We start from the raw sequence: 12,500 nt of genomic DNA on the forward strand, positions 1-12,500 counted from the left end.
AGGGAGAGCAAGAGAGAAAGGGAGAGAGAGAGAGGGTGAGAGAGAGAGAGAGGGTGAGAGAGACAGAGAGAGCGAGAGAGACAGAGAAAGAAAGAGAAACTTTACAACGCACTGACACTGGAGACTCCTTCCACAAACGTGAACTAAACATCTCCAAACACAAACCTTTCACTCTGTTATATAACAGGGTTTCATTCCAAACAAACAGAATTATAAACATCTACAACATCAGCACAAGTAATATAAATATAGAAATAAACATATATAGAAAGATAATTAAAGATAAATATATAAATAAATACAAATATATATATATATATATATATATATATATATATATATATATATATATATATATATATATATATATATATATATACACATACAGTGTGTTATATTATTTGTTATAAGTCTTTAAAAGGTAAGGACATTATATTTAAAAGGTAAGGACATTATATTTAAAAGGTAAGGACGTTATATTTAAAAGGTAAGGACATTATATTTAAAAGATAAGGACAAATATAAGGACATTATATTTAAAAGATAAGGACATTATATTTAAAAGATAAGGACATTATATTTAAAAGGTAAGGACATTATATTTAAAAGGTAAGGACATTATATTTAAAAGATAAGGACATTATATTTAAAAGATAAGGACATTATATTTGTTGAAGTGCGCAGACTGTTTATCAGATCTGAAGTCAGTAGGGGACTTTTCTCTTACTGGAATTTTTTTTGTTTAGGTAATTTAGTTGGTGAGTTCGGCTTACTCTTTGAGTTGTTTTCAGATTGTGGACAACTCTTGGTGGGAAACACTGCTGTCTCCCTTTGTTTTCTGGAGACTTTGGGGGTGGGGGTGGGGGGTCCCACTGCGGCTGGGACAGGCACGGCTTTAAGATTTATTTGTTGGAACGTCAGAGGTAATCCTGTCAAGAGATCTAAGGTTTTTACACATTTGAAAGGTCTTCCACTCGAACTTTAATTTGAAAGTAGGAGGGGTCGCTATTTTAATTGACAAAAGGTTACAGTTTTCGTCCACTAACGTTATCGCTGATGCGAACGGTAGATATATTATAGTTGCTGGTACTCTAATGCAAAGACAGGTATTGTATACGCTCCTAACTTAGATGAATTTTTTATTTATTTAATTAATTTAATTTATTTTTATTAATTATTTATTTTATTTTATTTAGTTATTAATTTAAAAAAAAAAAAAAAAATTATAAATGGAATCCCTTTATTGTATACTTTATGGAGTTACAGACACTTCCACTTAAATTTTTGTGCCTGTTCTTGGGTTTTATAATATTTATATAACCAGCGACAGTTATTGAGTAGCCATGATGGGGGGGTGGAGGGTTTGGGGGGGGGGTTTGGGTGGTTTCTTCTTCTCAATGAAATATTTGGGGGAAAGGGAAGGGAGGAGAGAAGAGAAAAGGTAAATGAATCACATGAAAATGAATCACATGTAAATGAATCACATGAATATGAATCACATGTAAATGAATAAATAAATGATAATTTTAAAAAAAGATAAATATATAAATAAATATAAATGTGTAAATAAATAAAAATAAATATATATATAAAAAGATAAAGATAAATATATAAATAAATATAAATGTATAAATAAATATATAAATTATATATATATATATATATATATATATATATATAAAAGATAAATAATTATAAAATATAAATAAATAAATATAAATGTATAAATAAATATAAATATAGTCATGTGACACAGTATTAATATACCGATTCTCTTATCAAGAAAATAATAATTATGTTTGTAATAATAATGATAAAAAGAATAAGAATAACAGTTACGATAATAATAATACTAATTATGATAGTAATAATAATAATGTTAATGATGATGATAATTGTAATAATTATGATAATGATAAGATAATGATAATAATAATAGATAAAGATAATAATAAAATAAATAATAAATATGTGAGATGATATCTGATACAGAAACACTGATTAAGGAAGTGGTCAGGAGCGTGTGAGCAGGCATGTGCACGGACACCTAAAGGACCCCTTTAACAAATCAGAGGCCCAGCTGTCACTCAGGGCCGCCGCCATGGAGACAGGCCCAGAGGTGCAGTGGAGGTCACCCTGGCAACAGAAGCTGTGGGAGGAGGAGGAGGAGGAGAATGGAAGGAGAGATGGAAAGAAGGAGGAGGAGGTGGCAGTGCTTTTGTATTTATTTATCCAAACAGGATAAGAGAAACATAGAGAGAGAGAGAGAGAGAGAGAGAGATGGGGAGAGAGAGGGAGAGAGATGGAGAGCAGGACAGACAGACAGACAGACAGACGGGACAGAGAGAGACATCTGAAGGTGAAATCAGTAAAAAGTCGGAGAGACATAAAGATGGAGAGATAGACTGACAGAGTGAGATGTGTGTGTGTGTGTGTGTGTGTATGTGTGAGAGAGAGATACGCACTCTGAGCCGGCAGCCATGTTGTCCACCCCCACTGGGATGACTAAGCTCATGACGCTCTGTGCTGCGAGTGTGGAGTCCTACTGAGAGCAGAGCCGAGCGATCCCAAACACTGACGCATACCAACCACTGCACGCATGGCACACATCTAAATGCATCCACACCACCTGGAACACACACACACACACACACACACACACACACACACACACACACACACAGTGAGAGAGAGAGAGAGTTAGCATCAATAACAACAGTAATAAATTCTACAGATAGGATATATTCAGCTACTAAAGTAAGACAGAACACAGTGATGTGTGTATATACTGTAAGGTACTGAGCACACACACACACACACACACACACGTCTACATCGTTATAACCCTAATGACTGAAACTCGTTATCTTCATCTTTTAAATTTACAAATTCATGTCTTCATACACACAGATACACACACACACACACACACAAACACACACACACACACAAACACACACAAACACACACAAATACAGATATACACACAGATACACACACACACAAATACACACATATATACACAGGTACACACACACATACACACACAGAGATAAGAAATGAGGTTTTTCCCCTATGCGTTCTGTACATGTTTCTATACGCTATAAATCCGATTATACATCCGATTATTAATCCGATTATAGATCCGATTACAAATACGTTTATAGATCCGATTATAAATACGTTTATAGATCCGATTATAAATACGTTTATAGATCCGATTATAGATCTGATTATAAATACGTTTATAGATCCGATTATAAATACGTTTATAAATCCGATTATAGATCTGATTATAAATACGTTTATAGATCCGATTATAGATCTGATTATAAATACGTTTATAGATCCGATTATAAATACGTTTATAGATCCGATAATAGATCTGATTATAAATACGTTTATAGATCCGATTATAGATCTGATTATAAATACGTTTATAGATCCGATTATAGATCTGATTATAAATACGTTTATAGATCCGATTATAAATACGTTTATAGATCCGATTATAGATCCGATTATAAATACGTTTATAGATCCGATTATAAATACGTTTATAGATCCGATTATAAATACGTTTATAGATCCGATTATAAATACGTTTATAGATCCGATTATAAATACGTTTATAAATCCGACTATAAATACGTTTATAGATCTGATTATAAATACGTTTATAGATCCGATTATAAATACGTTTATAGATCCGATTATAGATCTGATTATAAATACGTTTATAGATCCGATTATAGATCTGATTATAAATACGTTTATAGATCCGATTATAGATCCGATTATAAATACGTTTATAAATCCAATTATAAATACGTTTATAGATCTGATTATAAATACGTTTATAGATCCGATTATAAATACGTTTATAGATCCGATTATAGATCTGATTATAAATACGTTTATAGATCCGATTATAGATCTGATTATAAATACGTTTATAGATCTGATTATAAATACGTTTATAGATCCGATTATAGATCTGATTATAAATACGTTTATAGATCCGATTATAGATCTGATTATAAATACGTTTATAGATCCGATTATAGATCTGATTATAAATACGTTTATAGATCCGATTATAAATACGTTTATAGATCCGATTATAAATACGTTTATAGATTCGATTATAGATCTGATTATAAATACATTTATAAATCCAATTATAAATACGTTTATAGATCCGATTATAAATACGTTTATAGATCCGATTATAAATACGTTTATAGATTCGATTATAGATCTGATTATAAATACGTTTATAAATCCGATTATAAATACGTTTATAGATCTGATTATAAATACGTTTATAGATCCGATTATAAATACGTTTATAGATCCGATTATAAATACATTTATAAATCTGATTATAAATACGTTTATAGATCTGATTATAAATACGTTTATAGATCCGATTATAGATCTGATTATAAATCCGTTTATAGATCCGATTATAAATATGTTTATAAATCCAATTATAAATACGTTTATAGATCCGATTATAAATACGTTTATAGATCCGATTATAGATCTGATTATAAATGTTTATAGATCCGATTATAGATCTGATTATAAATACGTTTATAGATCCGATTATAGATCTGATTATAAATACGTTTATAGATCCGATTATAGATCTGATTATAAATACGTTTATAGATCCGATTATAAATACGTTTATAGATCCGATTATAAATACGTTTATAGATCCGATTATAGATCCGATTATAAATACGTTTATAGATCCGATTATAGATCTGATTATAAATACGTTTATAGATCCGATTATAAATACGTTTATAAATCCGATTATAAATACGTTTATAGATCTGATTATAAATACGTTTATAGATCCAATTATAAATACGTTTATAGATCCGATTATAAATACGTTTATAGATCCGATTATAAATACGTTTATAAATCCGATTATAAATACGTTTATAGATCCGATTATAAATACGTTTATAGATCTGATTATAAATACGTTTATAGATCCGATTATAAATCCGATTATAAATACGTTTATAGACCCTATTATAGATCTGATTATAAATACGTTTATAGATCCGATTATAAATACATTTATAGATCCGATTATAAATACGTTTATAAATCCGATTATAAATACGTTTATAGACCCTATTATAGATCTGATTATAAATACGTTTATAGATCCGATTATAAATACATTTATAGATCCGATTATAAATACGTTTATAAATCCGATTATAAATACGTTTATAGATCCGATTATAGATCTGATTATAAATACGTTTATAGATCCGATTATAAATACGTTTATAAATCCGACTATAAATACGTTTATAGATCCGATTATAAATCCGTTTATAAATCCGATTATAAATACCTTTATAATTCCAATTATAATTCCGTTTATTAATCCGATTATAAATACGTTTATTAATCCGATTATAAATACGTTTATAATTCCGATTATAAATCCGAATATAAATACCTTTATAAATCCGATTATAAATCCGTTTATAAATACGTTTATTAATCCGATTAGAAATACGATTATAAATATGTTTATAAATCCGATTATGAATCCGTTTATCACATCACATCACGATTCTCCAAGATGGGTTTTTAATCTATCAGTCGTTACAGGAATGTTTTGTGATTGTTTCGGGCACAAACGCTTAATTTTACTGCGGCCTTTTTTCTAAATCTGCGACCAACTTGGAGTTTTTTGTGTGTTTGTTTTCTTTTGAGGAAAACTACTCAAACTGCTGAAATCGCAGGAAATAGGTCTGCGTGCACTTCCGCAGTGATGTTTGTTGGTAAACGAGACCTTTTAGCTGTACTCGTGTTCGCCGCACGTGAACCGAAGAGGGCTTCGGGTGAGCGTCACGTTTTGATGATGTCACATGATGCGTCTCGGCCCGGATCTGAGGTCATTTTGAAAAATATTCGAATATTGCGATCCTGTCTGCCCTCTTCCTCATACGCAAGCTCACACACACACACGACTGGCTAGTGTCGCTGTGACTCAATAACGGCTTACACACATGCAGAAATATTCATTTAGACACACACACACACACACACACACACACACACACACACACACAATGGAAAGACCGCATAAACCGAGTGCCATCTTTCCAGTGCAGTAACACATTCACACCACATTGAGGAGCTGCTACACACACACACACACACACACACACACACACACACACACACACACACCATGAATGAAAAGAAAGGAAAACACAACATGGAGGCTGTCTCTTCTCCTCCCTCCCTCTTTTCTCCTCCTCTCTCTGGTTTTTCAGAGCGAGTAAGTATCCTCAATAAGACACACACCCTCTCTCTCTCTCTCACACACACACACACACACACACACACACACACACACACACACACACACGACTGGCGTGGCTGAAGGAGAGAAACACACGGAAAGACGCAGACAGACAGAGAGAGAGAAAGAGAGAGACACACACACACACACAGAAAGAGAGCCAGAGAGAGAGTGAGAGAGAGAGGGAAAGACAGAGAGAGAGACAGAGAGAGACACACACAGAGAGAGACAGAGAGAGGAGGTAAGAAAGAGAGAGAGAGTTAATAATAAAACAGGGCTGTGCATTAGATGGAGGGCGGAGAAAACCCTCTGTGCTGTAAAGGAGGCGGGATTAACATGATGATTGACAGCCAGGGAAAACCCTTTTTGACCAATCAGATGGCCAATCATCCGATGACTCCATCATCTAATCTTACATTACATTTAAACCTGTCTGTCTGCTCGACTGTAAACCTGTCTGTCTGCTCGACTGTAAACCTGTCTGTCTGCTCCACCGTAGACCTGTCTGTCAGCTCGACCGTAAACCCGTCTGTCTGCACGACCGTAGACCCTTCTGTCTGCACGACCGTAGACCCGTCTGAATGCACGACCGTAGACCCGTCTGAATGCACGACCGTAGACCTGTCTGCTTGCTCGACTGTAAATCTGTCTGTCTGCTCGACTGTAGACCCGTCTGCATATCTACCTGTCTGTCAGTCTTTAGAGATGTCTGTAAACAGTCTGTCCTTCTTTCATCTTTTAATCTGTCCATCTAGCCACATGTCTCTCTTTCTCTCTTTGTCCACCTGTCTGTCTGTCTGTCTGTCTTACTTGGTTGGTATTACTGTGTTATTCATTCATCATCATGTGAGAGTTCAGGGTTGAATGAGATACTCTGCTCCTGCAATAGGAACAGATAAATCTCTCTTTCTCTCTCTCTCTCTCTCACACACACACACACACACACACACACAGAGAGTAAAGAGAGAGACTGCGAGCAAGACAGAGAGAGAGAGATAGAGAAAGACAGAGAAAGAGAGTAAAGAGAGAGTAGAGTGAGAGAGACAGAGAGAGAGAGAGAGAGATAGAGAGGGAGAGAGAGGGAGAGAGAGAGAGAGAGATAGACAGCGAGAGAGAGAGGGAGAGAGAGAGAGATAGAGAGGGAGAGAGAGGGAGAGAGAGAGATAGACAGCGAGAGAGAGAGGGAGAGAGAGGGGGAGAGAGAGGGAGAGAGAGAGGGAGAGAGAGAGAGAGAGGGAGAGAGAGGGAGAGAGATAGACAGCGAGAGAGAGAGAGGGAGGAGTAGTAGTAGAGAAGAGAGTGTGTGAGAAGTTTCCTCTGGAATTAAAGTGTCGTTGATTTTTCCAGCTGTGTCCACAAACACACACACACTCACACACACACTCACACACACACTCACACACACACTCACACACACACTCACTCACACACACACTCACACACACACTCACACACACTCACACACACTCACACACACTCACACACACTCACACACACTCACACACAGAGAACCCTCTTCTCCACTTGCTGGTGTCACAGCTCAAGAATGTGTGCGCACGCACGCACGCACGCACGCACGCACGCACGCACACGCGCACACACACGCGCATGCGTGTGTTCCAGACGTTACTGATGGAGGAGAAATAAAGAGGTAGTGTAAAGCACTAGCTGCCTAAACTTGACACCTTGGTCCCTCCCACTTTTATTGAATAAGGACACAGCCCAAACACACACACACACACACACACACACACACACACACACACACACACACACACACACACACACACAGAGAAAGGAAAAGGGAGGGAGGTTGGTGGAGAGATGCAGTGCCAGAAGACACAGAGGGAGAGAAGAAGACGGCATTTAAACAGGCGCGCGTACACAAGGGGGGGGGAGCAAGAGGTGTCAACAAGAGCCACTCCAATGTTCCTCTATTCAGGGAAACCCAGTAGTCTCTCTCCCTCCCTCCCTCCCTCCCTCCCTCCCTCCCTCACTCCCTCCCCCCCTCCCTCCTCTTACATCACAGCAATTAAGCAACGATTACAAATTTTTATTTATTACAGATGGAGTCATACTTTTTATCCATTTATAGTTACATTTCATGTTAAAACAGTTCCTGATGTCACTTACACTACAGCAGCTATAAACAGTGGTTCCCTCAGCAGCTTCTCTCCTCTCTCTCTCCCCTCTTTATTCTCTCTCTCCTCTCTCTCTCCCCTCTTTATTCTCTCTCTCCTCTCTCTCTCCCCTCTTTATTCTCTCTCTCCTCTCTCTCTCCCCTCTTTATTCTCTCTCTCCTCTCTCTCTCCCCTCTTTATTCTCTCTCTCCTCTCTCTCTCCCCTCTTTATTCTCTCTCTCCTCTCTCTCTCCCCTCTTTATTCTCTCTCTCCTCTCTCTCTCCCCTCTTTATTCTCTCTCTCCTCTCTTTATTCTCTCTCTCCTCTCTCTCTCCCCTCTTTATTCTCTCTCTCCTCTCTCTCTCCCCTCTTTATTCTCTCTCTCCTCTCTCTCTCCCCTCTTTATTCTCTCTCTCCTCTCTTTCCTCTCTCTCTCCCCTCTTTACTCTCTCTCTCCTCTTTCCTCTCTCTCTCCCCTCTTTATTCTCTCTCTCTCCTCTCTTTACTCTCTCTCTCCTCTCTTTCCTCTCTCTCTCCCCTCTTTATTCTCTCTCTCTCCTCTCTTTACTCTCTCTCTCCTCTCTTTCCTCTCTCTCTCCCCTCTTTATTCTCTCCTCTCTTTCCTCTCCCTCTCCCCTCTTTATTCTCTCTCCCCTCTTTACTCTCTCTCTCCTCTCTTTATTCTCTCTCCCCTCTTTACTCTCTCTCTCCTCTCTTTATTCTCTCTCCTCTCTTTATTCTCTCTCCTCTCTCCTCTCTCTCTCTCTCCTCTCTTTATTCTCTCTCCCCTCTTTACTCTCTCTCTCCTCTCTTTATTCTCTCTCCTCTCTTTCCTCTCATTATTCTCTCTCTCCCCTCTTTACTCTCTCTCTTTCCTCTCTTTACTCTCTCTCGTTACTCTCTCTCTCTTTACTCTCTCTCTCCTCTCTTTACTCTCTCCTCTCCTCTCTTTACTCTCTCCTCTCTTTATTCTCTCTCCTCTCTTTACTCTCTCTCCTCTCTTTACTCTCTCCTCTCCTCTCTTTACTCTCTCCTCTCCTCTCTTTATTCTCTCCTCTCTTTCTCTCTCCTCTCTTTACTCTCTCCTCTCCTGTCTTTATTCTCTCTCCTCTCTTTATTCTCTCTCCTCTCCTCTCTCTTTATTCTCTCTCTCCTCTCTTTATTCTCTCTCCTCTCTTTATTCTCTCTCCTCTCTTTATTCTCTCTCCTCTCCTCTCTCTTTATTCTCTCTCCTCTCTTTATTCTCTCCTCTCTTTATTCTCTCTCCTCTCCTCTCTTTATTCTCTCTCTCCTCTCTTTATTCTCTCTCCTCTCTTTATTCTCTCTCTATTCTCTCTCCTCTCTTTATTCTCTCTCCTCTCTTTATTCTCTCCTCTCTTTATTCTCTCTCCTCTCCTCTCTTTATTCTCTCTCTCCTCTCTCTTTATTCTCTCTCCTCTCCTCTCTTTATTCTCTCTCTCCTCTCTCTTTATTCTCTCTCCTCTCTCTTTATTCTCTCTCTCCTCTCTCTTTATTCTCTCTCTCCTCTCTTTATTCTCTCTCCTCTCCTCTCTCTTTATTCTCTCTCTCCTCTCTCTTTATTCTCTCTCCTCTCTTTATTCTCTCTCCTCTCTTTATTCTCTCTCCTCTCCTTACTCTCTCTCTCCTCTCTTTCCTCTCTTTCCTCTCTTTACTCTCTCTCCTCTCTCTCTCTTTACTCTCTCTCTCGTTACTCTCTCTCTCCTCTCGTTCCTCTCTTTACTCTCTCTCCTCTCTATCTCTTTACTCTCTCTCCTCTCTATCTCTTTACTCTCTCTCCTCTCTATCTCTTTACTCTCTCTCCTCTTTCTCTCTCTCTCCTCTCTCTTTACTCTCTCTCTCTTTACTCTCTCTCCTCTCGTTCCTCTCTTTACTCTCTCTCCTCTCTATCTCTTTACTCTCTCTCCTCTTTCTCCCTCTCTCCTCTCTCTTTACTCTCTCTCTCCTCTCGTTCCTCTCTTTACTCTCTCTTTCCTATCTCGTCTCTTTACTCTCTCTTTCCTATCTCCTCTCTTTACTCTCTATCCTCTCTTTCCTCTCTCCTCTCCTCTCTTTACTCTCTCTCTCTCTCTCCTCTCTTTATTCTCTCTCCTCTCTTTCCTCTCTCTCCTCTCTTTCCTCTCTCTCTCCTCTTTTTACTCTCTCTCTCCTCTCTCTTTACTCTCTCTCCTCTTTCTCTCTCTCTCCTCTCTCTTTACTCTCTCTCTCTCCTCTCTCTTTACTCTCTCTCTCTCCTCTCTCTTTACTCTCTCTCTCGTTACTCTCTCTCTTTACTCTCCCTCTCCTCTCTTTCCTCGCTCTCAAGTCTCTTTACTCTCTCTCTTTTCTTTCACTCTTTACTCTTTTCACTCTCCAAGAAAACAAGAGAAAAGAACAGCAGGACATGATGATGTGTGATACACCTCTCACGCAACACCCCGAACACTCGGTCTCACTCCTCACGCAACACCCCGAACACTCGGTCTCACTCCTCACGCAACACCCCGAACACTCGTCTCACTCCTCACGCAACACCCCGAACACTCGTCTTACTCCTCACGCAACACCCCGAACACTCGTCTTACTCCTCACGCAACACCCCGAACACTCGGTCTCACTCCTCATGCAACACCCCGAACACTCGTCTCACTCCTCATGCAACACCCCGAACACTCGTCTCACTCCTCATGCAACACCCCGAACACTCGGTCTCACTCCTCACGCAACACCCCGAACACTCGGTCTCACTCCTCACGCAACACCCCGAACACTCGGTCTCACTCCTCGCGCAACACCCCGAACACTCGGTCTCACTCCTCATGCAACACCCCGAACACTCGTCTCACTCCTCACGCAACACCCCGAACACTCGGTCTCACTCCTCACGCAACACCCCGAACACTCGTCTCACTCCTCACGCAACACCCCGAACACTCGGTCTCACTCCTCATGCAACACCCCGAACACTCGTCTCACTCCTCACGCAACACCCCGAACACTCGGTCTCACTCCTCACGCAACACCCCGAACACTCGGTCTCACTCCTCGCGCAACACCCCGAACACTCGGTCTCACTCCTCATGCAACACCCCGAACACTCGGTCTCACTCCTCATGCAACACCCCGAACACTCGTCTTACTCCTCACGCAACACCCCGAACACTCGGGAAAGTTGATTCAGGGAATAAAACAGTACACAGATCTCTGTTAATGAGAAAGCGTGTGTTAACCCTGTAAGGTGGGAGGTGTGTTTACCTTGTTGTCATGTCGGTGTGTGTGTGTGTGTGTGTGTGTGTGTGTGTGTGTGTGTGTGTAGTGAGATCAGAGGTGAGTCACCTGAGACATGAAGAGTCGATGCCACCTGCTGTACTAACACACACTACATCTCTCTGTCTCTGAGGAAGGAGGTACGCATCTTTCTGTCAACACCACACGCACACACACACACACACACACACACACACACACACACACACACCCCAGTGCTTTAAATGAAAAGAGACTTGAAACACCAAACTCACATCCTATTGGCTAACCAAATCACATGACTTATAAAGTTAAATATACTTTCTGACCCCTGAACTTCCCCATTAGGTTTTAGCTTCTGAGAGAGAGAGATGGAGACAAGGGGATGGTGACAGACAGAGAGAAAGACAGACAGAATTATAGACAGAAAAGACAAGAAGGAAAAGAGAGAGATGGGGAGAGTGAGACAGAGACTTTAAATCAACTTTAAACACAAAAAACAAAAATGAAAGCGTTTCCTGAAAAACAGAGACAGAGAGATAGACAGTGAGAGACAGACAGACAGTGTGAGAGAGAGAGAGACAAGCAGACAGAGACAGACAGTGAGAGAGAGAGAGACACACAGACAGTGAGAGAGACACACTCAGACACAGAGAGAGACACACACAGACAGTGTGTGAGAGAGAGACACACAGACAGTGTGTGAGAGAGAGACACACAGACAATGAGAGAGAGAGACACACAGACAATGAGAGAGAGAGACACACAGACAATGAGAGAGAGA

At 39.4% G+C, this 12,500-nt stretch overlaps 1 protein-coding gene across 2 annotated transcripts in view; it reads right to left on the reverse strand.

Annotated features, from left to right (window-relative positions):
• kmt2e (lysine (K)-specific methyltransferase 2E) overlaps positions 1-12,500 on the reverse strand; it is a 50,241-nt gene that overhangs the window by 29,860 nt on the left and 7,881 nt on the right. The window contains exons 2-3 of one of the 2 annotated variants that reach the window (XM_053649814.1): positions 11,807-11,889; positions 2,466-2,629 (exon numbers count right to left, since the gene is read on the reverse strand). In XM_053649814.1, coding sequence (XP_053505789.1) covers positions 2,466-2,515 — 50 coding nt within the window. In that variant the 5' untranslated portion in view covers positions 2,516-2,629; positions 11,807-11,889. The remainder of the gene's footprint in view (positions 1-2,465; positions 2,630-11,806; positions 11,890-12,500) is intronic. The other variant, XM_053649815.1, reaches the window with a different exon arrangement.

Source organism: Ictalurus furcatus, chromosome 19 (genome assembly GCF_023375685.1).
Source record: "Ictalurus furcatus strain D&B chromosome 19, Billie_1.0, whole genome shotgun sequence".
Classification (NCBI taxonomy): domain Eukaryota; kingdom Metazoa; phylum Chordata; class Actinopteri; order Siluriformes; family Ictaluridae; genus Ictalurus; species Ictalurus furcatus.